Here is a 27,949-nt window from a genome sequence, read left to right as displayed (position 1 = left end):
ATTGAATCATCCATAAAAAGTTCATATGTTTTTCTAGCATAATATTTGGTTGTGTTCAGTAGCCAGTAGCGCTGTAAATATGAAATACAAATAGCTGCAGAACTATGAGATCCAAATGGACCTCTTTAATTGATCCTGGGCCAGATGTGACTGATCCATGTTGAATTTACAGAAAATTATAAATCTGTAACAGCACAAACTCACAGTAACACAGTCTGTAACAGCACAAACTCACAGTAACACAGTCTGTAACAGCACAAACTCACAGTAACACAGTCTGTAACAGCACAAACTCACAGTAACAGTCTGTAACAGCACAAACTCACAGTAACACAGTCTGTAACAGCACAAACTCACAGTAACACAGTCTGTAACAGCACAAACTCACAGTAACAGTCTGTAACAGCACAAACTCACAGTAACACAGTCTGTAACAGCACAAACTCACAGTAACAGTCTGTAACAGCACAAACTCACAGTAACAGTCTGTAACAGCACAAACTCACAGTAACACAGTCTGTAACAGCACACACTCACAGTAACACAGTCTGTAACAGCACAAACTCACAGTAACACAGTCTGTAACAGCACAAACTCACAGTAACACAGTCTGTAACAGCACAAACTCACAGTAACACAGTCTGTAACAGCACACACTCACAGTAACACAGTCTGTAACAGCACAAACTCACAGTAACACAGTCTGTAACATCACACACTCTCAGTAACACAGTCTGTAACAGCACAAACTCACAGTAACACAGTCTGTAACAGCACACACTCACAGTAACACAGTCTGTAACAGCACAAACTCACAGTAACACAGTCTGTAACAGCACACACTCTCAGTAACACAGTCTGTAACAGCACAAACTCACAGTAACACAGTCTGTAACAGCACACACTCTCAGTAACACAGTCTGTAACAGCACAAACTCACAGTAACACAGTCTGTAACAGCACACACTCTCAGTAACACAGTCTGTAACAGCACAAACTCACAGTAACAGTCTGTAACAGCACAAACTCACAGTAACACAGTCTGTAACAGCACAAACTCACAGTAACACAGTCTGTAACAGCACAAACTCACAGTAACACAGTCTGTAACAGCACAAACTCACAGTAACACAGTCTGTAACACACAAACTTTTAGAACATTCTATTTAAACCGTGCACAAGCCAGAACGTAATATTGTTGCATTATATGAAGTACGTTTTGTTGATGCCTTATCACAATCACAACTGCTCGTGTGTCTCTTTCCCTATGCTCAGACCACTCTAATGTGTTTAGGGATAGCAGCTTTTACTTGCTTTGTACTTTTGAGAAATAATTGTGTAACTTATATAACTTACTTTCGGCATAACACCACAAGAGGTGCATACTGTTCATTGCCAGGATGCAGGCTTATACTGTCTATGTACAGTATACAGATGTTTGGGAAGAGCGGTGAATTTACATGCGCTGCATAACTAATTTATAGTACGTAACATTCCGTCTCCAAACTAACAAAGGAAGCATTCATTTAGGATGAGAAAACGGTCAGATCAGACGATGGGCTTGAAGAGGGGACATTGGACAAAGGAATGTTAAGCACTTGGAGGATTTCACAGCAGAGGTGAAGTGCTGAGGGTGTCAGTGAGCCGGCAGAGGACAAAGATCCCGGGAGGACAAATGCCTGAGGGCATTATGAGCTCCACCAATAGGTGTCAGCCTTCCATCCTCCCTGCATAGAACTCTCACAGCTGAGGATGTTTGAGGGTCCCTGGGTTCCTGTGGCCCCCGGCAGCATCTGGAGCCGGACTCTGCTGCTTGGCTGGAACTCAAATGGACGGACAGTTTGTCTGGACTCGTGTATGAACTCAGTGCAGAGCTCGGGGCTCTTTGCTTTCTGCGCCGACTCTTCCAAAGTTTCTCACAAACCAAGAGAATGAAATGCAACAACACGTTCTCTCACCTGATAGTCGCACGAGTTCATCACTGGTGGAGGAGGGAAGGAACCGGAGGGGGGAGAGAAACCGGTCGACTCTTCTGCAGGTGGTGGAGGGGGGGGGTAGTCCGCTGGGATGGACACACACAAACAAAAGACACACGCAGAAACAAAAAGGGCTTATTAAATACTTCCTCTTTTACACTACATTCAAACTGTCAAATATATAATAAATAATAATAAAACACAGACATATTATGCAATACAACTTAATGTTATCATTTGATTTACAATCTCATGAACTGGACAGGAAATAAAAAATAAAAAAGTCTTTTCATTAGAAAAAACAAAACAACATGGTATAAATGAAGGGAACAAAATGAGAAATGGGAATAATATAAACTCTTTGAGTAACACCAAGGAGACGTGACTGGACAGTAAACAGTTGACAAGCTGTAGATCACACAGTTAACTGAGGTTACTGTCTATAAATAGTGTGTATGAACAGATGCTGATGTGTGGAGAACTGCGTAAGATGCTGTGAAGTTATTAACCCTGCCCTTTGTTATTTGTGTAAGTTTCAACAAATTCAGAACAAGTTTCTATTAGATCTGTCGGTATGAAGTAAGATAGAATAGCTACAAATGCTGTTATGTTACATTCATTCATTAAATCAATATGTTTGTATTAGCAATGGGTTAAAAGGACCTCAAATATAAAAGGGTTCACTCATGGTGAGGAACAAATGTTTTGTTGCAGGTTTAAGAATACGTTTGATTATGTTTAATAGTGTATGTGAACACATTTCATACTGTATCATTTACCAATAATATGAACATTTGCGTGAGTTGTATGGATGTCTCAAACGGAGTTGAATGCATGTTATGGCTGTGATGTATTATCTTGCTCAGGGCAATAAAGTGAAGTGGATGTAGGAGTGAAGTGAACCTGCATTCTTTCTAACCGCCAGCAGTGGGCGGCTGCACTGGTTTCCAAGAAGTTCTCTTCAATAAAGCCTGATGTGTATTTTTTAAATGATGGTCGCATATAGAGTTAAATAGACGATAGAGCAGCGTTTGCTTCAGAGCATGGCTACCTTGTGTTTTACTGAATTCTACCACTGCTGGCTCCAGTTTGTGTGCGCAGCTTAGCCCTTTGAGTTATCAGGTATCAGCTCATGGAAGTGGGATTTGTGTACATTTTGGTCGCCTAAAAACGACTTGTGAGCGTTCAGCTGTACTGAGCTAGTCTCACTCTTGCTTTCACTTCTGGTTTAAAATTAGTAATAAGAATTTCCCAATTTGGGATGAATAAAGTATCTATCTATCTACCAAAAAAACATAGGTTGTAAAAGAGCAAAACGCCTAACTCTAAAACAGTTATCAACAAACCACTGAGTGCCGTCATGGTGACTATGGCCACTTCTTTTACACACTCTCTAAATCTAAGAGTGCTCACTGTAACAGTGACTCTCAGCTCCTGCTCACCCCCATTCCAGTGATCATTATGATATGAGACCATTTTTAAGAAACTCTGAAGTTACTCCGAGTTCAAAATGTAAACACTTAATTAACATATACATTTTTCTCATTAAGTTGTGCGAAAAATATACTGATATATTTAAACCGGTGTCTTTACCAAATGCTGACAACACAGGATTGTTCATCATCATTTCTTTGACCTGTTCAAGGGGTTAAAGAGTTATTACAAAAGACAGAAGGAACATTAAAGACAATGAAATGGAGCCTCATCATCATCCCACGACACACCTAATCGTAGCACTTTGGTTAACTAAGAAGAACTCATCTGAAGTAAGCATGTGTCTCTTTTGGCGGAGATTGGAAATGTAAATGTTGTTACAAATGGGTTAGACAAGGTGTTTGTTCTGCCAAAGGAGAAACAAGCCAAATGTGTAGTTAAAGTCCACTAATCCAAGGATTTGATCCAACCACATGTTTCAGACAGGATAAGGAGCAACGTGCCAAATTAAATTCAGATTTGGCTTCTCTTGGCACTCGACTTAAGACTGCATCATTTGACCATGTACATCTAAGTACCAAACCAGACATGAGCTCTGCAAATTGAAGGCTTTTTATGAGACGTAATGGGAATTTGTTCCAATGCTAAGACTTTGATGAGTCCTGTTCAGAAATTCCATTTGCTTTGCATGGCTTTTATCTGTTTTCATTAGAATCTAATTGATGTCATCAATGTAGTTTATCCAAGGCTGCTGACCAAATTAATTAAGCGTGGTTTCACTTGCCTCAACAAAACAGCAAGAAAAATAAGAAAAGGAGACAGAAAGATAATGCAGCGTGGGTCAAATTGGACACATGTCTGCGTCTTGAGCATTACAACATTTGAGAAAGTGTGAGCATTGCATTAAATATTCCCTCTGGGTGCTTGAGGGCCTCCGTGTGAATTGTTTATATAATCACCTTGTGACCTCCGCTAAAACTCCCGAGTGTAACAGCTCCTCTAAACCTCTGGGAGAGGAAACAGAAATATGCTGCTCTACAACAAAGCTCTCCCTCCCTCCACTCCGGCACACATTCTTTTTGCCAGAATATAAGTCACGTGTAACTACTGGCTTACAGAGAATTAAAACATTTCGTTCATGTACGCTTCTCTCGAACATCAAACATGTTTCTCATTTCAGGAAACACAAGAGTTGTACATGCTACAGAGATGCATGTTTTATTGAGAAGGGTTCTGCTGGTGGAAGAGTGCAAAGTGAGACTTGCCGCTGGATCAGGGGGGGAAGCTGAAAGAATCCTTCTGCTTCTTTTTCACAGCAACCTTATTCTTATAGTATCTGTAATCATGCCAGTCATTTAGGAGGGGAATGTGTTCATGTAAAACGACTAGAGCTGTGTGTACTTCCTGTAATCCTTCCAAGCAAAACCATTTTCTTGATAAACGCCTGCACTCAACCTTGAAGATGTTTTGGCTGACTCAGGGTCAGAAAAGAAACAGAAGCCAGCATTTAGAATTCTTCTATATCAGGAATGATCCGGCTTTGAGAGGCAGAAGTAAAGAGTTAGGCGATAAACAAAGGCACCTTCTGAGCAGAATCCTTCTCTGCGTGATGCCTTTAATGTGCCCCATCACCTCAGTTGAGGCTTGTGCTAAACAAAGACCTTATTTCAGGCATTTGACGGAAAACCCAATCAAAAAGATTGAATATTAGTAGTGGGGATACAATGTGCTTAATGTTATTCATAGACGCGTACAGACTGGTCTGAAAGGAGAAGAATGACATGAAGAGAAATAAGCCAATAGGAAGGAAAATAATTACAAATAGCCTGAACTTTCCAAACCTTGGTGGTTGCGTGATGAAATGAGTGAAAATCTGACCAAAAGTTATATTTAAAATATATATAAATAAATATACAATTTGCATGAAATGTCTGCTTCTTTGTCCCCACTTCTCTTTCTTTTACCGGCATACATTCTGTACAAATCAAATGTGACTTCCCTTTCAACCACAAAGAGCACTATAATAACTGGAGGACACACTTCTCAAAAAAAGGAAGTCACATCTTTTAAACTGTAAAGATCTGTATGAACTGGAAATGATTACTTTCATTCACAGGTTTTGTTATTTCTGTCATTTTCCCCCCAAACTAACCGCTAGATCCCTCACTGGCTTCCCAACAGTAAACAGACAAATGACTTTCTTGAAAAAGATGTCAAACCCACAGGTCCGTGGCGCAGTCCAGGGAACGTTATCCCCTCTGCGTCAGCCAACCTTTTCCATTGTTCTAATGAATCTAAACAGGGTGGGAGCTGTTCGATTTCTGCTGTGCAGGTCTGACCGAGCTGACAGCCTCTCGTCATGTCAGAGCCGTGAGCGGGAGGAGAGGGAGGAAAGGGAGGAAAGGGAGGAGAGAGAGGAGAGAGGAGAGAGGGAGGAGAGGGAGAGAGGGAGGAGAGAGAGGAGAGAGGAGAGAGGAGGAGAGGGAGGAGAGGGAGGAGAGGAGGAGAGGGAGGAGAGGGAGGAGAGGGAGGAGAGGAGTCTCTTTCTCTCTTCTTTCTTTTTTCTTCTTTCTTTCGTTCTCTTTCTTCTCTGTCTCGCTCTTATCGCTTCTTATGCGCATCGATCTCGAGCCTCTGTGCTGTGAATGAAGCCGGCTCCATTTGTGACAATGGGGAGTTGATAGCTCCAAGTGAGCGCTAATGAGAGAAGCAGCAGGAAGACCTACTTAATAGGACAACTTCCCCTGTCTTTATTGAGCAATTACTTTTAAGTAGCTGCTTTTTGAACAAGGAATCCTAATCAGTGATTAAAGTTATTTGAGAGGCCATAAGAGGTATAATTGGTTATCGGGATCCGGAGTATTGTTAAGGGGGAGATAAAAGGGGTGGAGACGGATCCAGCTGTGACACTAGGACTAATATTAAACTTTGTTTTTCAAGTAAGGGACACATTTGTAAACACTTCAAGTATATGCCTAATGCCTGACAGAACAGTAAAGAACAGAGACAAACCAGGAGAATAGTTCTTTGTAGGAATAAAAAAGGATTAGTATATATTCTGTGGGGGCTGAAGGTTGAGCATATGTTTACAGATTTACATATGTACAATAATATCAGAGTTACACGTGTGCAAGCGCTGGCCATCTGCTCTTTAACGACTTAGGACAAAGCCCAGCACATTATGCATCCAACAATTCACAGAAGGGTTGGAAATAGCGGAGAGATAAACTGAAGAGACCTCAAACACAGGGGGACTTCTTTCCCCATCAAAAACAAAACACACCATGTTTGACTGTCTGTTTGGGCGCACAAAACATGTTGATTTATATCTGAGAGCTTGGTGTTAGTGTTCACACACAGCGAGCCAGGACCCAGTCAGGACATTATTCACTACATGAACCCTGACATCTAAATAGCTCTTTCTTTGATTTTAGCACAAACCTAAGATGTCGCACAGAGCCAGGAGATGGGGAGGAAAACATCTCTTAGATTAAAGTACTAAATTGTACGAGCTATCAGTCAATGTTAAGATGTGTCTGATTATTGATTTGTTTTCCAGCTACAATAAAAGCATTGGAATAAGAGACATAGGTAACATGGTATATACTTCTCGTGAATATAATCCCATTATCAATTTGTATTTTATACATAACGTGCACATGTTCCCGCTGTGGGACTCATTTGATGTGGTCTTAGTGAACACCTTATGTTCAAACCCTGATGTAGTCATACGTGTGTTAATCCATCTCTCGCTCTCCCCAAGCTCCATACCAACCGCTTACCGCAAGATGTCTAACTTTGCAAAAAGAAGCAATATTGCTCAATAACAAAACACCATTTGTCCGAGCATTTTTCAGAAATGTTATTTAATCAGAACAGAAGAGTTCTTTCTTTTTAATTCTCCGAAGAATATCTTTGTTGTTTTTCTCGCAAATGTACAACTTCAATCTCTGAGAAAATGTAAGTTTTGTTTCCTCATAAATTGTATAACTTTAAATTGTTAATGCTGGGTTTTTCCTCGGAATACCCCCCCTGACCTGGGTACTTTTTTGTTTTATACCTACAACGGCCCTAATACCTTTGAATCAAAAGGTATCTGTAATAAAAGAAAAGAGAATGTGAGAAGTGGCGTCTCTTAATTCAGTAGCTGAAAAGCTGTAATCCCCTGCAGACAGAATGTCCTGTGTGTTGCGTGCTTTATCTCCACACTCCCTTCCAAATGCTCTGTGGCAGAGGCTGAGAGGGAGCACATTGTTTTGACATAATTATGGAGCCGTTTCATTCCATCTTCCGCTGCAGAAGAGCAGCTGAGCCCTGCTCTTAATTAGCATGATATGTATAGAGGAGTGATTTATGATTTCATTTGGTTTGGGGATGGAAGGGAGGGATTTGAGGTCTTTGGAGATATACTTGTTTTAAGTGTAAAGGAGAAAACCCAAATTGGCTCCTGCTACTCTGAGGAGTATTCCCACGGGAGCAGACATTCAGATCAGGAACAATACACGGATTATGTTTCTGTATGAAAGAAAGCAACAAACACAGAGAATAGGTGAATGTTTGAGAGTCAGAGTTGCTCTTTTTTATCTTAAAGCTTGAAACGTCAAATGGGCCAAAAATGAGTGCCTCAAAAGGTGGTGTGAGGAAGAGTAAAAGGTGTGAATCATCAAAAGGTGGTGTGAGGAAGAGTAAAAGGTGTGAATCATCAAAAGGTGGTGTGAGGAAGAGTAAAAGGTGTGAATCCTCAAAAGGTGGTGTGAGGAAGAGTAAAAGGTGTGAATCATCAAAAGGTGGTGTGAGGAAGAGTAAAAGGTGTGAATCATCAAAAGGTGGTGTGAGGAAGAGTAAAAGGTGTGAATCATCAAAAGGTGGTGTGAGGAAGAGTAAAAGGTGTGAATCATCAAAAGGTGGTGTGAGGAAGAGTAAAAGGTGTGAATCCTCAAAAGGTGGTGTGAGGAAGAGTAAAAGGTGTGAATCATCAAAAGGTGGTGTGAGGAAGAGTAAAAGGTGTGAATCATCAAAAGGTGGTGTGAGGAAGAGTAAAAGGTGTGAATCATCAAAGGTGGTGTGAGGAAGAGTAAAAGGTGTGAATCATCAAAAGGTGGTGTGAGGAAGAGTAAAAGGTGTGAATCCTCAAAAGGTGGTGTGAGGAAGAGTAAAGGTGTGAATCCTCAAAAGGTGGTGTGAGGAAGAGTAAAAGGTGTGAATCCTCAAAAGGTGGTGTGAGGAAGAGTAAAAGGTGTGAATCCTCAAAAGGTGGTGTGAGGAAGAGTAAAAGGTGTGAATCCTCAAAAGGTGGTGTGAGGAAGAGTAAAAGGTGTGAATCCTCAAAAGGTGGAGAGCTGTCACACAAACAGATCACTGGATCACATCAGTTCTTAGGTGTCCTTGTCTCTTTTACTGAGAACCCTTCTAATGGGCTTGTTATATGTAAATACCTTAAAAAGCTAAATAAATAGAATGACCTAATAATGTGAAACACGATATATGATTTCATATATACAGTAGAGCCAGGAGACTTGGGACTAGAAGCTTGTGTTGCACATATTGTTATTGGTGACGAGCAATGTCACTGCAAAAAGTTGATGGTCATTTTGCACGTGTCACCATTATGTTTTTTATAAATATAAGTACAACAGCTCATAACATATTTTGGTAAATGCTTTTAAAACACTTTTTTAATTACGAATGAGATTTTGAGTTCCTTTTCAAAGGAAACGACAGGGCTCAGGAAGAAGAGTTATAACTTCACACTGTACCTTTATATTTCATTTAATATGCCATTATTGTACACTAAATGTAAATAAAATCCTACTTTTATATTGTGTTTGTGTATTTAGCACTTCAAATGTGTTATTTGTCAGATAGTTTACACATTATTATCTTCACAATCAACATTTATATGTTCACCCTTTTAGTTCTGTGTTATCTTCCATTTTGAGATGTTTATATTGTATAATTGTTTATTTTCTACTATTTTTTTATTTCTAATTATGTGCAATACTTTGTTTTACATATTGCCGCAACAAAAACAATTCCCAATTTGGGATCAATGAAGTATATTGTATCTTATCTTATTAAGAACTGTGGTTCTGTTGTGGTAGGATAATATGAACTCCAATGCCCAGACATCCAGTCCACTAAAACCTGACTGCAGACTAAGAACAGGACAAGGATGGCTTAACACGATAACAACTAAAACAGATCAATAACATAGGAATAATACTTTATTTTTAAAAAAGCAAAAAAACAACAACTAAGTATCCACCTTAAGACAGCAGTTTCAGAGTGCATATGTTTTATATAGGATGTGTTCTGTCTTGTCTCATGATCATACTCAAACCTCATCTGATGGCAGAGCAGTTCTTTTGAGAAGAAGCTGCTTATTCCAGTGAAACCCTTCTTCTTTTTTTAATCGTACTCAACATAGAAACTTTCTTTGATTATGTTTGAAAGAACAGACAGGATATGAAGAAAAATATTTTCACAATACTCTGACCCTTCTGGATGGAGCTGACATTTTGAGGAAGTGAAACATCTTGTTCTGGCTGCATAAGAACTAACGACACACATGAGACAATGCCAACATGAAGTTGTACACTGTGAAAAAACGAATTGTCATGAGAACAAAGAAAAGTTTAAAGTGAAGATGAAAAGAATCCCATAGTTCACTTGTGGAGACGCACGCTGCAGACACAACACGTCGTGAAGGTGTGTGTTGGCTCTGTGTTGGCTCTGTGTTGGCTCTCAGCGGGCCTGTGGGCTCTACAGGGACTCACACACTCATTGGTGGATTTCCTGTCAATTCTCCTGGTGACACCCATGAGGGACTCTGACATAACAACCGGTAGTCAGTTTGCTTCTGGCCACTCAAGCAGGGAGGAATAAAAACAGCTTATGCACATGGTCGACACTTTTGAACTGCTCTGAGCAAACAATTAGCGGGTCTCTGGCAACTTGGCGTGAAAAGTTTGGATCAAAAACAGCACTTCACAGAGGTTTCCAACTTCCACTATCTCACCAGAAAACCTCAGCCCTCATAACCAACAGCAGCATCTTACTGCTTTGGAAAAGAAATCTGACATTAAATAATAAGTAATAGATTTGAGACAATATGAGAAGCTGCTAAAGTCACGCAAGGATGGGTTTTTACCCTTTTTGTTCAGATCACAGGTCTTTACATTTACTTACAGTAAATAATAAAAAATAAAGCATTCAAACACGACTGGATATTTCTAAACACATTGCATTAATAGCAAAAATGAAGTGTTTTAATGGAACTACTGAGCAATATACAGTAACAATATCAATACATATTATATTTATGTTGTGAATTGAGACTTAGATTTCTGATATTGTATTTTGGCACAAGTGTTGTCTTTTCCTAGTTTTAAAGGCTGCATTGTAATAAAGTGATGTATATTTGATTTCTCCTTAAACCAGTCATTATATTCACATTGCTAATCCTTATTCATCAAAAATCTCATTGTGTAAATATTTTATGAAAGCACCAATAGTTAGTCACCATTCAATATTGTTGCAATATTGATATTCTGGTAGAGGTAAAAAACATGATATCAGATTTTCTCCATATTCCTCAGCCCTTAGTGCAAGGCCTGGAGGTCTCTCAACAATATTGATTCGAATGCTGTGTACATAAAGAGGGCAAAATAAAATCAGAAGACGTCAGTGGCTTCACGCCCAGCCTCCTGCTCTGTGCGTAGTTAACACTGAAGTCTAGTAAGAGAATACTTAATAACGAGTTGATCTATGCACACAGCTGCACTCCACTCCAACCCATTGGCACATGTGCAACACATTTTACCCAGGATACATTTCTGCAGCTTTCAGTCAAAACCTAAAAGAGTCTCAAGGTAAAATGGAAGCTATTAGCATAAATACGCTTGTGAAGTCTCTTTGTTTACAAGAGACTTTAAAAAGGCCATTTTATACCACAATGCATCTGTGCACCTGTTGCCTCCTCCGTCTGCCAATAACTCAAAGGCTTTTTGAACTATTCTAAGCTTGCCAGCGTACGATAAACAACGCGCTGGTGTCAATACTGTTGCAGCCAAACTGAACCGATGAGTCTCAGCAAGATACTGTGTGTTCGGAGGTCTGTTGCACTGCCTCGCATTTCCTCGCTTATTTGTGATGTGTGTCCACCTAGCTGCAGAGTCTCGAAGAGCTGTTACTGGTCTGATCACACACACATCACATTCATATCAGTGAACGTTTATAAAGGGTTACACAAATGTTTTGTAAAAGTAAAATTGAAGCACTTTTTAAGGGTGTTAAAGTAACACAGCTCACGCTTGTCCAGCACTTTAGAGCTGTGTTAAGTTACATACTTGTAACCAGTTATAGGTGGCCAAAGTATACTGTATACCTATCATTTGACATCACCATATATTATGTATATACTGTAAAAAGGACACTATTCAGCCAGTTAGTGATTGATTATGAAAGTTGCAAATACAATCAAGCACTTTAAATCTTGATTTTTCTCTTGAAATTCAAGTGTTTTTAATGATCTGCATCCTCAAAACCCTATTTCCAACTATTCAGAGTAAAGTTCCATATGTTGCATAAGAAGGTGCATAAAGGAGAGGAATGCTGACCTGTCTGTGCAAAAAGCAATCAGACCTGACCTCCCTGCAGTCCGTGTCCCATAGAGATCAGCTTAAAGCCTCACATCTGATCTGTTGTAAGGAAGTCTGAGCGAAGGGTCACTTCCTCCTGCTGGGGCTTTAATCAGAACAAGTTCTCCCTGAAACATGTGAGGGCCGGGCTCTGTCTGAGCACCGCCCCGCTCTTTGTCCGCTCCGTAAACACGGCCCAGACGCTCACGCCGGTCCCCGGCAGACAAAAGGGACAGCGAGGCGCCGTGCCAAATTGACTTGTCCCTAATTTTTATGCTAATCCGCAATTTTCCATCAGACAGTCCCCACATTTGATATAAAAGATATTAAATAAATAAAAAAAGGAGACCCAGATAAGCTGTTCATAAAGACGTCTTATCCTTTGACAAGTGGAGATGTCTGCAGATGGCTTTACATATGTGTGCGTGTTCAAAATGCACATATGTCGACTCATTATTAAATGTTAATGTAAAAATGCTGTTGTGGTAACCTTTTGCCTTTTTAATTTTTAATACAACATGCTGCATTCTTTAGATATTAGAAATAAGATCATGTTAAATAAAAAATGTATCAGTTTGTGTTTCTTGAATATTTCCCATTTGAATCAACATTATAGATGACCACAACTGAATCTCTCCAAAAATGATATTCTAAGCTTTTCCAACTTTATGTAATTACTGTCATAGAACAGTGTAAAAGATAAAACAGAGAAAGTGGGGTTAACAGTTCCCACTGAGGTCATGAGATATTAACAGAGTGACTGTGGCATGAATTCATACATTTACATTGTTTTTATGTTACAACATAATCTACATATGTCTCCCCTCCCGCTTTATTAATCCTCTTAGCACCCAGACAATGATTAATTGTGGATAAAATACTTTGGATTAAATATTTTTGTATTAAAATGTAAAATAACAAGTCTTTAATGATGCCACAAATCATCAATGGGGAAACATTATTTATTTTGTATTTGCAGATATAAATCATCAGTGAACATGGAGGTACAGAGGTAAAGAGCCGCGATCCATTTTTTATTTTATTCTATGACAATAGAGAAGAAGCTAATGTCACCAAATGATTGTGTAATCAATAGTAAACAGTTGTGTCACATCTATCTGCAGTATGCTGGCAGAGTGTTTACAGCAGAGCCAAACCACACATGACCCCCCCCCCCCCCCCCCCCTTTTGGAGGTGTGCAGAGCTCTCAAAGGAGCCGTCTAAGAACTTTTTTTAAACAAGAGTAACATCTGGATCAGCAGACAGGTCACTGCTGGCTGCATTTCATAACCGTTTCCTTGTTTTGGTAATGTAGGGCTCTCTGGGGGGTTTGAGGCTTTGAGTTTTGGAAAATGTCTTACATTACAAAACATACTGCATACCGGGGGGGTGGGGTATTCATTAATGTGATCAAATCAAATATAAAACCAAAGCTATTTGCCACTGTCAGGGCAATAACATTTGATCTAGTTGGTTATAGAAGTTCCCCTCAGAGTCCAGAGATAAGAAAACTTTGCATTTGTTCCAAATAACTCTGGTTCTATCAACTCCTCCGTCTGAAGAGATGTTAAGTGTCCATGTCAGGGTTCAGTACCAGTCCACAAAATGCTCTCATTGGTTGAGAGGCGTGATGACGCCCACCCTAAGCCAATACTGATCAACATCCCCCCCCCCCTCCTGTCTGTATGTGTATTCAGAGCCAAAATAATAATAATAAATAAGTAAATAAAAAATGCGTTAATGCGCGATAAAATAATTGTTAATGAATGAATGCGTTAACGTAATAATAATGCGTTAACTTGCCCAGCCCTAATATATATATATATATACAAACATACATAGATATGTATACTTATAAGTATTCTACGTTATTTTCAATCATCTCAGCCTCAGATTAAACTTTGTATGATTATAATTCCACACTGTAACCCTGTTGCAATAGAAAAAAACAACTAATTAAATACAGTAAGTTACACGTAGAAACTATCAGTAAATGTGTTCATTGCATAATATCTTGTGGCACTAGAACCTTTTTTAGGAAAAACAAACCCTCAATTCCCAGGGGCCTAAAAGAGCCAAGCATGCAAGGCTTCCTGGACTCACACATGCTAACCACAGTCCTGCTCTGTATGTGTATGACAAGTTAGGCATGCAACAAGGCCTCTGTCACAATGCTAATATGTGACTGTAATTATGAAGCAAATGTGCAAAGAATGCAAGGCCTTTAACCTCCACTCTAAACGTGCACAGAGGCAAAGAAAGGAGCGTGATTACAGCCCACTAACAAAATACTGATGTGTATCCATCAGAGGACCAGCTGCCAACTAAATTCACACACCATCGATCCGTACTCAAAGGATAATTAACCAGAATCTTTTTGTTCAGTCAGAGCACACCTTAACAATCCAATGTACTTATAGAAACAATGGCCACAACATAAAAAAAAGATCTGTGTTGCAATGAACAATAATTACAGTAGGGATGGATGAAGCAGTGTGACCGTGATCAGCATCATTAGGTATGATACGATTCTGTTCTCCAGCCCTCTTCTTTAGTCACATTTGATATCAATGAGCTTTTTAGGATTGTATAAATACATCAAATGATTGCTCTATAGTAATGCTAAACAGCTCTGCTATGTAGTCAAATAATATTTACATGTGATGTGTATTACTTGAACTAATACCATAATATTCTTCAATAATTGTGTTTGAAAGAGTTGCTTTTAAACTGAAATATTAAGACATATAAAGCTGGTGTTTTACCCACAATCAATACAAGACACGAGCACTCAGGTCAAGGTGTCAGGTCAATGTGTTCCTGACGGAGAGCTGCACACTTCATTGTTCAGAGAAATAACTCAGTTAAGAAGAAGTGGAACATGATTGGGGACTGAAACCAAAGATGGAGAAAAAGTCAGATGTTTGTAATGAAAGAGATTTTGGACAGTCTGGACCCGGTCTGATCAGGCAGAACAGTGAAGACGACAGTCCTCAGCTGCCTTCAGGAGCGTATTTAAAGCAGCTCTGCGCTAACGGTCTGCACTATTTTTTACATGCGAGCCGCATTGATAGGACAAAGTCAATAGGAGAGCCACTTATACCGCAAAGTATAAAAAGCTGCATACAGTTATAATAAGCATGTCTGCTTATTAATCTGTCATCCCACCCAGAACATACAATATGCAATGCAGCCAACCAATACTATAATGTCAAGCGTCTTTGAGCACTCGGAAAAGCGCTATATAAAATAAATGCATTATTATTATTATTAATAAGCAGGGGTGCACATAACTTTCTTATGCCCCTTTCACACCAACGCGGTTCCAGGGCCGGTTCGGAGCTAGAGCCTGATAAGCACCGGTTTTTCCTGTTCACACCGCAGCGGAGCCGGCTCTAAGCACCGAAAACCGGTGCTTACCAAGCACCAACATTTTTTCGCTCTAGAAGCAAGAACCGCATACGTCACGCTTACGTCGGAGGGGGGCGAGATTAACCTGAGCTAACAGTTAAAGGCGAGTACGGCAAATAAAAGTTGTAACAAGCAGTAGTGCTGAGCAAAGTGACTAGAATGCAATCACACACTTAGAAAACAAAAACACACTTTATAAAGTCAGGCAACACTAACCAGGCTTCGTGTGATTCTGTTTATTTGTACCTTACTTTGACCATCCGTTCACTGTTATTGATCATTGTGGAGACAGACGTTTTGTTTTGTATTATAGCAGCTATCGGATGGAATCAATACATGGGCTGCACAGGTTGTCATGTCCGACTATCACAAGTAGAATCATAATGAAAAATAAGCCGGTAAAATGTGCCTGTAGAAAACGGCTTATGCCACAATAGGATAGCAACAACAAGTAGTCAAGATAGTCAGTTTAGCTTCGGTTGCTATGCTAACATCACCCATTTTATACCAGAGAAACTTTCATAACAGCGTTGTGATGCCAAACAGCGTCAATTCAGACTGACACACATTCACTTAAGGGGAACTGGGGATATGTATCAGCTGCTTGTGTGACAGTCAGACAGTGAATACTTTACAGCGGCCGCTGCTGTGAGCTAACCCGGAGCTAACGGGAGAATAAACTCCGGTGCACGAGCAGCACTCGGTAAATGCCGCTGAAACACATTAATAAACAATGAACCACGGCACTCTGGAGAAAAGTATAAGGTTGGAGAAGTCGTTATTTAATTTAATCTGGCTTCGTATGATTAAAAGCAACACGATCATCGACCCGACGCAGTCCCCCATTGTTGTTGTTGTGAGCGCCGTTGGGGAGAAAATCAGCGACGTAAACGGTGACGTCATGACGCAGCCGCGGCAGCACCAGTCGGGCTCTGGGCGGTGTGAACAAAACGGGGGCTGAAAAGAAAAAACGGTTCCGAACCAGAAGAGCACAAGAGGAGCTAGAACGGGAACCGCGTATGTGTGAAAAGGGCATTAGTGAGTTACTCAGATGAGTACCAGGAGACGGCGTTTGGTACTCACCCTACACGAAGCGTGGTGTTAATAAGTGCAGTCTTCCTCACTGTCCTCCTCAGTGTCTCCTTCACTGTCCTCTATTTCCACTTCTTGCATGGTAGATGATGAAGATGATGAAGATGCACCTCCCTGTCTCTTTTTAAGCCTCCCATTTGCTGTCTCAAAAACGTGTTGCCAAAACTGTGAAGTCCTTGCATTTCCTGAGGCCAAGTTGAAGGATCAAATACTAAGAAATGATCACATGACTTGAAGTCATATCTGATTTCAGAGGAGGGAAGTAACTAAGTACAGTTATTCAAGTACTGTACTTAGGTACAATTTTGAGATACTTGTACTTTACTTGAGTATTTCTATTTTATGTTACTTGTACTTATACTCCACTACAATTCAGAGGTACATGGTGTTCTTTTACTCCACTTATGTTATATCTTTACTTACTTCACAGATGTGGATGAATGATGTGAAATATAATCAAGTGTTAAATCAAACTTTAGTTCCACCTGGAGTAAATTCACAAGCTACCCTGCAGTATACAAAGTCATTCAAACTAGCTGCACCTTTACCAGCTTTGAGAATACTTTAATGATCAATCATTATAAAACATATATATTATTCTGAAATGGACCAATCTGCACAATCACTACTTTTACTGTCACTACTTTAACTATATTTTGATGATCATACTTTTCTACTTTTACTTGAGTAACATTTTGAAAGCAGGACTTTTACTTTAACAGAGTATTCCTACACAAGATCTAAGTACTTCTTCCACCTCTGTCTGATTTCAAACTCATCCATTAACACCCTAAGTTTGCAGCTGTGGTTTTTGCTCCACCTTGTTGTAGATAAAACTGCAGCAGCTTGACCACAGAACGTGAACGTTGCGATCAGCTGATTTTGCGCAGTGTGCGCGTGCACAGAATGTGCACAGGGGAGTCTCCCACCGCAGCCAGTTGGCGTAGTTTTGGCACAATTCTGTTGTACACACAGACGTTAACAGCAGCCCCGTCTGTGCACACGGCACCAACTCTGTCGTCCAGTGATCTAAGCCTGCCTCCTGTAAAGCTTCACAGGTCCGTCGGTTATGACCTGCGCGGCTCGGCCAGCACCCAGTTCAATCAGTCCAAGAACGTTCGAAGATTTATTGCAGGGAGCAAAACGCCAAAGTGGCTGCTTAAATGTATTTTAGATTTTTATTTTTTGGACATGTCTAATAGTTTACTCCACTGAGTGTTGACAAGAAACACGTGTAGACGAAATATGTGTTTTGTTTTGATTACCTATCAGGTAAGCAAAGGCGCTTAGTGACACATTTGACGTTACGCATTTCAGATGTTTGCCGCACATGCGTACCTGCGTTATGTGCACCCCTGTCTATCACCCCTTTATTTAGCCTACTGTCATGCGAGCCACCAATTAAAGCTTGGCGAAGCATGAGGCTCGCGAGCCGCGCAATGAGGAGCCCTGCTCTGGAGAGAGCCGCTCAAAGTTCTAATTATTTAAACTTTGCCCTCGATTTCCTTCGACCTTTCGACATGTAACCAATCAGATGACAACTGTATGGAGCACGCAAACAGGGGAGGTAACCATATAAACAAAACTAGCTAGCTAGCTAACAAACGTATCATGTGAAGACTGCTTTAAGATTAACTCCAGCTAGTGGAGATAGTGATTGAGTGGTTTCTCCTGGTGTTACCTGCAGGGTCCGAGTGGGTGGGCTCCCCCGCATGTTTGTAAGGGTTGAACTTGGGCTTAGGTGCGACCACAGGGGCACATTTCTTCGGTGCTTGCTGCTGGGAGATGGAGATGCTCGCACTGCCCAGAGTAGTCTCCATCCTGGCAGCCACCTGTCCCGTCTGGTCATCATTGTTCCACATGGTTCTGATGAAGAAAGACCAAAGTTAATAAAATTGGAGCTGGGACTTGTGAAGTCAAGAACGACATGATGTCAACAAGGAGTCTCTAAGGACCTTAGAGCCAATGTCAGAAGTGAGCAAACTTCACTACGGATCACAGTAAGATGAACCAATGCCAGAGCATGAAAGAATCCAGCACCAAACTATTAACACAACAACATCAATCTTGTAGAATGTTCATTCTAGAGGCTAAAATGATCCGTTTCCTTAAGGACAGGAGCACCAGTGATGTTAGGGTTATGGAAGTAAGAAGCCTGGACAAAAGTCAAACTGAAGCAGTCCTTACAACAGCAATAGTTTAACTACAATTTCCTAAAATCATCACTTTTAATAAAGCAAAACGAATATATGTTTTATTGCATTAGAATATATATGTTGTATAGCATTAGAATATTTATGTTGTATAGCATTAGAATATATATGTTGTATCGCATTGATTTGAATATAAACAAAAAAGGTTTTTCAAATCAATGCTATACAACAGACAACTGAGCAGCTAAACTGCTAAACAAAGTTGCCACATGCTAACATTAACAGTGTCCAGGTAGTGTGGGGGGTTACGGTTGTTTGTAGGCTAGGCAAACTAATCCTAAAAATAATGATGCTGCATGGGTAATTTAGTTCCTTCAGACGCTGTGCCTAATGGTGCGTTCACACCGGACGCGATGCGAATATTCGCTTCGCTCTAATCGCTCTTATCGCATCGCTCTAAACGCTCGAGTTTCACCGCGGCTGTCAGCTGTGTTTACTCGCATCATTCAAACAAGACTCGCTGGCCAGTTGGCTAGAACAACAACAACAACAAAATGAACATATTTTACCGTGATTTAATTGTAATACACGTTTCAAAATGATGCCGAAGTAACAACATACTGATACCGGTTAGTAAAAACCATGAATTAATGCTTTGACAAGTGTGCAGGCGAAAAACCTTTTAAAATACGTGTTTTCTGAATGGAGATCGGATCGATTAGGCTAAGCTAACATTGTATATGCTCCGTCCACACTCACAACAACGGCCTACAGACATAAATAAACCAGCGACTGTATTCGCCATGACACAGAAAGTCTGTGGTTTGTTCATGTTGAACTTTTGTCTAGTTTCTGAACAGATATGAGGAGCTGTGAGCTCTGAGTGCTAACAGCTAACGGCTGATGTTTTGGTTTTATGGTTCAACGTCAGGCTGTGATCCTCAGCGCTGAATGGCTACCGTGAGATCGCGTCACGCGAATTTGACGCTCAAGTTGAAAAAATTGAACTCGAGCGTTTGTCACGGCTCCCTTCAATCGCCTCAATCGCGCCGCGGCATTCGCATCAACCGCTTCATGCGCGCCGTTGGAGCGAATTCGCGTCTGGCCACTTTACATGTAATCGCGCCGCCCCCTAAAATCGTATCGCGTCCGGTGTGAACACACCACAAGACGCTGAATCCCAGTGGCTACAGGGACTTCTATTGCACACTTTACTTCAACCTATGTTTATACAAATATTTATTGATTTTATTCTAATATGGCGCAACTGTGACGAAGCGCCATTTCCCTCTGGGATTTATAAAGTATTTTTGATTGATTGATTAAAGAATAGTTTTTGACATACGCAAGTTAAAGGGGACCTATCATGCAAAATGCACTTTTGTACGTCTTTTATACATGAATATGTGTCCCCGGTGTTCCAGGGAACTCACCAAGTGTCAGAAAACACAACCCTCTCTATTTTCCTCCATATCCAAATCTCTAAAAACGGGGCTGCAACGGATCTGATAAAAACTGATCCAGATTTGAAATTTCTCTGACGTCAGGAACGAGGAGCTCCGCCTATATGGCCAACTCTCTACCTATCAGGGGAATGTGGGGTTGGGCCACGGCCGGCCATTGCCGCTCGAAAGCGCTGGAGACGCTGTAGTGCATATGCCAGGCCTGTAAGTGGCGCTGTAGTCTGCCACAAAAGCAGCGAAGAAGACTTCCCGCCCATAGTTACCATGGTTACCCTTCTGTTTATTCTCCGCTGTGGCTCTTTTTCTCCCTCCCCGAGGCAAGCGTTTGCTCCTGCTGCTTTAATTCAATGCAATCCCTCCCCGTCGAGGCAAGCACTGTAATTCTCTCCGGTTAGTCCACCAGCAGATGACAAACACCCACCTCTCCGCCTCTTCCAAGGGACGAGGGGACCGTACGGCAGAGTTTCAGTTAGATTTTTTTTCGCCGGTCAACATGTCCGTTAAAGTTTAAATCTTCCGGACAAAATTAGAAAAGTGCCGGTCAAAGGTCTTCTTTGTTATTTATTGAGCTTTAAAACAAATGAATAATGACTCTATATAATAATATAAGAATAAAACACGGAGGGCGGAGATCTCTTTTTCTCCCCCTCTTCTGACAGCCCAGCAGCTGATCTCAAAGCACGCTCCCCTCTCCTGCAGGGGGGCGTGGTCAGCTGCAGCTCACAGAATCAGCCCCCTGCAAAAACAGGGCTGGAAAGAGCAAATAGAGCAAAATGAGGCATGGCTAAAATGCAGGATCTGTTTGAAAAAAAAACTATATTTATATACTTTATATAGGTATGGCCCTACAATATATTGTTCAAATATAGCATGATAGGGCCACTTTAAGTCTACTTATGTGACATAAATCAAATATGTGAATCCACTTTACATACATATTTTAAAACTCACCTATTATACTATATTTGAACAATATATTATAGGGCCACATCTATACAAAACATGTCTCTGAAGTGTTTTGCTCAAAATACCAAAACAGATCACCCAAAATACCCCTCTATTTCAGCCCTGTTACTAAAGTGCTGATTCTGGGTCTGGCCCTTTAAATGTAACCGAGCTGCTGCTGGCCACGCCCCTTTGGAGCTGCTGCTGACCACGCCCCTTTGGAGCGTCCGCATGCAAGCAGTGAGCTCTGTGAAGAGAAGGCTGTCAACCAGCAGAAACTCAGCTAAACGCTGCCGTGATTAAACGCCATATCATGTTCCAAACCACATCAAGCATTATTTCTGAAACGGTATGGAGCTCAAACTCTTTCTCTCTCGCGGGTTTACCACAAGGTCAGTACCTTTTACATCTGGCTTCTTTACACATACTCTCTCCAGTACAGCGTTAGCTCTGAGTGTTAGCAATGCTTGCTAATGTAAACAAAGACCATATTACTTCCCAAACACGACGGGCATTGTTTCTGATAGCGAGTTTCTCATAGGGTCGTGGGTGTAAAGCCAGCCCACATTTTAGTAATGTCGTCATGATGCAGCAAATCTGGATCAGCTCCGTTGTACCCCTGTTTTTAGAGATGTGGGTAAGGCGGAAAAGAGATAGGGTTTTGTTTTCTGACACTTTGTGAGTCTCCTTACACACCGGGGACACATATTTATGTATCAAATACATCAAAAAGGGCATTTTGCATGATAGGGGACCTTTACATAATTAAAGAGTTTTCAAACCAGTGTCCTATAGGTGCAAGAGTCCTAGCTGAATGTATTTCTCCCTGTAGCTGACACGTATTTTATGATCAAAAATATTTTTATTGTGTTTCGACAATGCATAAACAGTGTTTGTCATTTAGAGATGGAAAGCAAAATATATGCATACAAATGAGACAGTGGTCTGTACTGATTGTATGTACAAAGAGAAAAAAGAATTAGAAAGAACACAAACACACAATAACAACGACTAAAGTAATCCCCTACATTCACTGCCAGTGAGCCTCATACACACGATTTCTCATACACACGATTTCTCATACACACGATTTCTCATACACACGATTATTTACCAGGAACATTGTTAGATGAATATATATGTGTGTAATACATATGCACAAACATGCAGCAAATACCTATACTCATACACATCTACTGTAAACATACACACATACATACATACATATATACATATTACAGATACTGCAGATAGGCTATACCAATAGCAGATCGTTTTACAGAGTGTGGAATGCATTAAAAAAAGGTTCCCAGGCTTCCTGAAATGTCCTGTTTGAATATAAAAGTGAATATCTGATCTTTTCAAGTTTCATGTCAACCACTGTGAATGAGTGCTGACCCGTATTTTAAACAACACCTGCAGCCTTGCTAGCAGATCTGTGTGGCTGTACTTTACACATCATTGTTTTAGATAGCATGCTAACATTCTCAATTTCCTTACATGCTGATGTTTAGCAGGTATGTTTACAATGAGACTTTAGCATCTTAGTATGCTAACATTTGCTAGTTGGCATTAGAATGAAAAATAGGCCTATATCTGAGGCTGATGGGATGTCTTTAATTATGCAGATATGAAAAGGATAGCAGCTCAATAGAGAAGTTACCAGCAGCTTTTAGTTATTTAACTGCCGGCACTACACTGTATAATCAGGTCATATAAATCCAATTGTTAAAACCTCATTTGGCCTTGTTTTGTTACAGTGAACTGTTTACAGTGTACAACACTACACATGTGACACCTAGTTTCTGAGTATTACTAAGGACACGTGCATACCCTCTCTCCATAATGATATGTGTAAGAACTATTGAGTCAGATTATTAAAGCAGCTAGTATGGTAAAAAACAAGGTAATACACACATTGTTCTGACATGCATCCATGTGTCTAATTTAATAAAGAAACAAAGTGTCAAAGAGGAAATGAAATCACTTTGAACTCAGAAGCTTTTTTGACTTGCATCCGTTCTTGCAATGCCTACACCAGAACAACAGATCAAAAAAGTGAAACAAAGAGCTGTGAAAACAACAAAGTCTCTTCAAACCAGAAAGACTTCATAACAGAAAAGCATTCATAAATGACCCTTCAGTGTTGTTACAGCTGTCAAAAAAGATCAATCAGTGTCCATAAGAGATTTACAGAGGGATTCATTCATTTTCTCATTATTTATTTACAATTAATTGATTCACGTTTGTTGTTTCTTAAGGTGGGGGACACTTGAATTGAAGTTATCACATCAATATCTAGCTAATATAAATATCTAATCAATATAATGACTTGTGTTATTTTCTATTTGGACTTGTGGTGGTCTTAATACAGTTACAGTGGAACCAGAGGGAGAGACTTTGCCGTGGCTGAGGACACAAACATCCAGTATTTCACCATCGCATTCTGAAATCACTTGAAATATTTGAACTATTTATACGGCGCGCTTTTTCCCATCATTCTTTTTGTTTGTGTTTGTTGTGCTGTGTTGTGATGTTTGTTGCTGTTTATTATCCTCAGTCTGACTGATACAGGGTTTACATTCTTTCTCCGGAGCACCGGAGAAAAGAGCCCACGCACAATCATCTTTTAATATCTGCTCAAATCCCTGCTCCTCCTGCCGCCTGAATGCCTCTTACTTTTGATATTTTTCCTGCTCTTAATGCTGCGATTCAGACACGCACTGATGTCTCACACCCACCTGTCCTTTCAATGCAAATGCTTTCATTTCTCAACGCTCAGATGGCTAACAAAATAAAAGATGAATTAAAAAGGAGAAATGATCTTAGAATGTGTGAGTAATACACGACATGTTGAATGGTTCATGTGTGTTTCGGTGTGTGGTTACATTTGTTTTGACATGATAGCAAATAGTTCTCAGTGGGGTGTCACTTCATGCATAGTGAGCCCAACAGTGTACATTAAACCCACTAAAATCACTTTGGCTGTTATTTAAAGTGAGCTACCTTCATTATTATTTATGAGCCATTTTGGAAAAACAAATCTGATAAACACCTCATATACTTATCACTTTATTCAAAGATTTCTTATTGCTTTTTCTCTATTTTAACTTCTCTCAATCTGAATCCGAAGTCTACGTTCTATTGGAGAAATGGTCTAACAAATATTGCTAACGGTTTAGAAACAGGATCAAGGACGCTATTTCTGAAAAGAAATGTTTTGGATTTGTATTTATGGAATGTTTTCACTTTGTAGCACCATAATCACCTCCATTGTGCTGAGAGGCAGACATCTCAATGAGGTATCACTGGAAATCACCACCCTCAAATAAAAACAAAATGATAACCACAAAGATAATAATAACATTTGAATATTTCAATATACTTATGTATAATAAGACAATAGCTTAAGGCTGATGTTATAAGTCAATTTCTCAATATATCAAACATATCCTGACAATTTGCCATCACCCTTTTGAAATCATGAGACATAAGTGGAAATACAAAAGTGACTGTGGTCGCATTTCAAAGGTGGACTCTATAAACCCTACTCAGCAGAGTAGTTGAGGCTCTAAAAGATGTACGGGAATGTGCCTCATCTCTAACAGCACATATAGTTTCAGCTTTGTCTTTTGACACTTCCCATGTGTTTTCACCAAAACCCTGTGCATCCTGTAGGACTTAGTTCCAGCATTAACGTTGTTTTCTCTCTCTGCGGAATAGTGGAAAAGTGTATATATATGTATTGCTTTTTTAAATTATTTGTGTTTAGTTTTAATGCCATGCTCTTTGCATTCTGGTTTTACTTGTTGTTCAAAGATAACATTTGGTAAATGGCGGAAGCAAACAAGAGAGTAATGTGATGCGTCTCCATTTTCACACAGCCTATTTAATACCACTGGTGAATGAAAGGACTTTTTTAGTGACCAGGACATCTTGTAGAATCAAAATCCATTTAGTCTATGATCAAATTCAAGCCTCATTTTTTTTAAATGAGGCTTGATACATTATCTTTATAAACCACACAACCATGGAGAGAGAGATTGACTGAAAATAGGCCTTATAAAAATCCTTTCTATGTCAATTTTGCCTTTCATATTGGAATGAAACACTTTAGGACTGGAGAAACTGTGAAGGGTATAGTTGTGATTCATGTCAAGGATTAAATGATTGTATCAAGTCGGCGCAGTCATGTGACTGGTGAGGGTCTCATCGTGCTGAGGTCTTTCTTTGCATCCTGTTAGATCCATCTGTACACACAATCACCTTGTTTAGATGTCTTCATAATGTACTGTATGTGTTTGCTCCTTCCCTTCGCATGTTAGACCTGCTGGAGCTTAAATGTACCATTAACCCTTTATTTGGTTACATTAACCATTCAACAGTGAATTTAACTTAGATTTGTAATATCACCATTGCTCTCTTTCACTTGATTTTGAATTATTTGTTCATATTTATTTTTTGTTTCAATTATACTTTTTGTTGTATTGACCTAAAATGTATTATCATTATCTCTCAATTTAATACAATCCATAGAAGCTTTATTGGCCATATGTAAAAATGCAGTATTGCCAAAGCACACTGTACAAGGTGGTACAACAGTTTAAACATTAAACAACCATTCACAATATCATGTTATTCAAAATGTAGGAAAGAAGCTGAACGTAACTGATGGATATACTCAAAGGATGTTTGATTTGATTTTGGGGAAATATATCGTTTGGGACGGCTGGAGTTTTGTGCGTACTGTCACAAAGGGCCTCTCTGTGTCCACAGCTGGCAGAACTTCACACTGGTTCTGTGTGTCACTGTGCAGGTACACACACTGCTGTCTCCTCAGGGGCAGTGCTGCATTTCTCTTTGCTTTTGTGTGTGTTTCAGATGGTGATGTAGTTCTGTTTCTGGTGTTCTATAATGCGGTTGAGTCTGACTGATGTGTGGTCAGAGAGTGGACTCAGGAGCAGCACATTGTGTGGAGAGAGGTCTGAGAGCTCTTCGCTTTATTAACTTTGACTTCGTCTTCCGTAATCTCCCGCTACTTAATCAGCTAAATAATGCATTTGCTTACCGCTCTTCTGTTTCAGCTTTGATGTGTTCAGCGATAAAAACTGAAAGTCCCTCCCTTGTGCAACATGAGAAGACGAGAAGCATGCATAAGCACAACCGAATGATAGGAGTGAGCCATGTGGCACAGGTCAAAAGTGCACCAACAGTGGCAGTATTAAAGCCTTATGAAGGGAAAGTGAATGGTGATTGTCAGGACAGTTAGAAGATGACTCACAGAAGCTGACACTGTGTGAAACAGTTTGCTTCACGGGGCACGGCAGGCTTCTCACAGCTGTTCTTTTACAGCTGTCATTGAGGAACTGCTGCAGGTGTTTCTGCTGCATTCATCTTTCATATCCACCAAGAAAACTATCAAACAAAACCATCCAAAGAGGACCACAGAGAGTACAGAACTCCAGCAGAAATGGCAGGGTTCACTGTTCTACTTGTTTTGGGGAAAGCATGACATGCTTTCTAGCAAAGCGTTCCTGTGGCTGGCAGAGTGAATCACACGGAAACACAGAACTACAGGATCTGATCTTTGAAATCAAGCTGCAGTAGCTTTACAATCGCTTTCTTTTGCCTTTAGTGTCTTTACCCTGAAAAGTATTTTGTTAAAGATGTTACATGAATGTAACAGATCAACTGAGCATTTCAGTCAAAGTATTCAATCTTAAGCTAGTTCCTACAACAGCTGGGGAATGTCAAAATACTTTATTCAAACAGGAGTTAATAATGCATTCGTTAGGGACTATTTTCGGCGGTGGATTAATACACATTAAGTGCTTCAGTGAGTATACAAAGAGGCAGCATGGTGGCCCATTGTGTTGTTTTTGTAATAGTTTGAAGTAAAAACAGGTAAAAACAGTTCAATAAGTCGTGACTTCATGTTTAACGAACCAAGAGCATCCTGTCCACTGCTGGTGTTTGATTTCTGTTTTACATTTGGAACCATTAACTCCAATGGTAGCTTACTGAACACTACAAAAACTGCAAATAAAAAAATGCATTTGTGTGTGTGATTTTACAAGCCTTTATATGACATATTTGTATGTTCCAAAATACTGTATACACTCCAACATCTCTTGAAGTCTACAGGTCAATAAAGATTGAAAGGGCAGTAATGCTGCTCCTCTCCACACTGTGCCCTGTCCCATGAGTGGACTTTGGTTAAAGCTACACAGCCCTTGGTTCACTAGGCACCGATCAAAACATCAAACAGACACTGCAGGGATGAATATGGAGATACACTTTGGCTGGCAGATTTGTTCATACCAAACAGAGGGGTGGGAGGCATCTGGGATTAGCACTCACGGTTTGTGACGCAACGTGCGGAGGGTCGGCCATGCGGATGAAAAGGCTTTAAAAATTAAAGGTTCCCATCTGCAAGAGGGGCTGCCGAGGCTTCCAGCACGGAGGGCCGGTTGAATGAATGAACAGGTTAATGCCACATTACACAAACAAGAGCTCGCTCCACGCGCTCCGCTGTTTGGAGACGGGAAAGAGCAAAGAGTTCAAGTGGTCATTATGGATCGAGAAATGTTTTTGTGCGGGAGGGTAAATATTTGAAAGTGCCGGAAGTCTGATACCATGTGATGTGTTGACATATTAATAAAAGCAAAGGGCTGTTTTGGACCTCTTTCAAGTGTTGAAAGTTTAATGCTGGAAGAGCAACGACAGTGTCAGGTCAAACATCATGTTCTGAAACATAGCCACTGCAAACAGCACGTGGACATGAAAGAGATCATCACAACACACTTACTCCAGCTGATCTGAGCTTTCTATTTGGG

At 40.2% G+C, this 27,949-nt stretch overlaps 1 protein-coding gene across 7 annotated transcripts in view; it reads right to left on the bottom strand.

Annotated features, from left to right (window-relative positions):
• Positions 1–27,949, bottom strand: part of lpp (LIM domain containing preferred translocation partner in lipoma) — a 169,161-nt gene that overhangs the window by 91,770 nt on the left and 49,442 nt on the right. For all 7 annotated transcript variants that reach the window (XM_034140870.1, XM_034140864.1, XM_034140863.1 and 4 more), the window contains 2 exons: positions 18,234–18,418; positions 1,959–2,062 (listed from right to left, as the gene is read on the bottom strand). In XM_034140870.1, coding sequence (XP_033996761.1) covers positions 1,959–2,062; positions 18,234–18,414 — 285 coding nt within the window. In that variant the 5' untranslated portion in view covers positions 18,415–18,418. The remainder of the gene's footprint in view (positions 1–1,958; positions 2,063–18,233; positions 18,419–27,949) is intronic.

The sequence above is a fragment of the Trematomus bernacchii genome, unplaced genomic scaffold (genome assembly GCF_902827165.1).
Source record: "Trematomus bernacchii unplaced genomic scaffold, fTreBer1.1, whole genome shotgun sequence".
Classification (NCBI taxonomy): domain Eukaryota; kingdom Metazoa; phylum Chordata; class Actinopteri; order Perciformes; family Nototheniidae; genus Trematomus; species Trematomus bernacchii.
The sequence above is the reverse complement of the archived record's forward strand: the minus strand, read 5'-3'. Positions and strand labels throughout refer to the sequence as shown.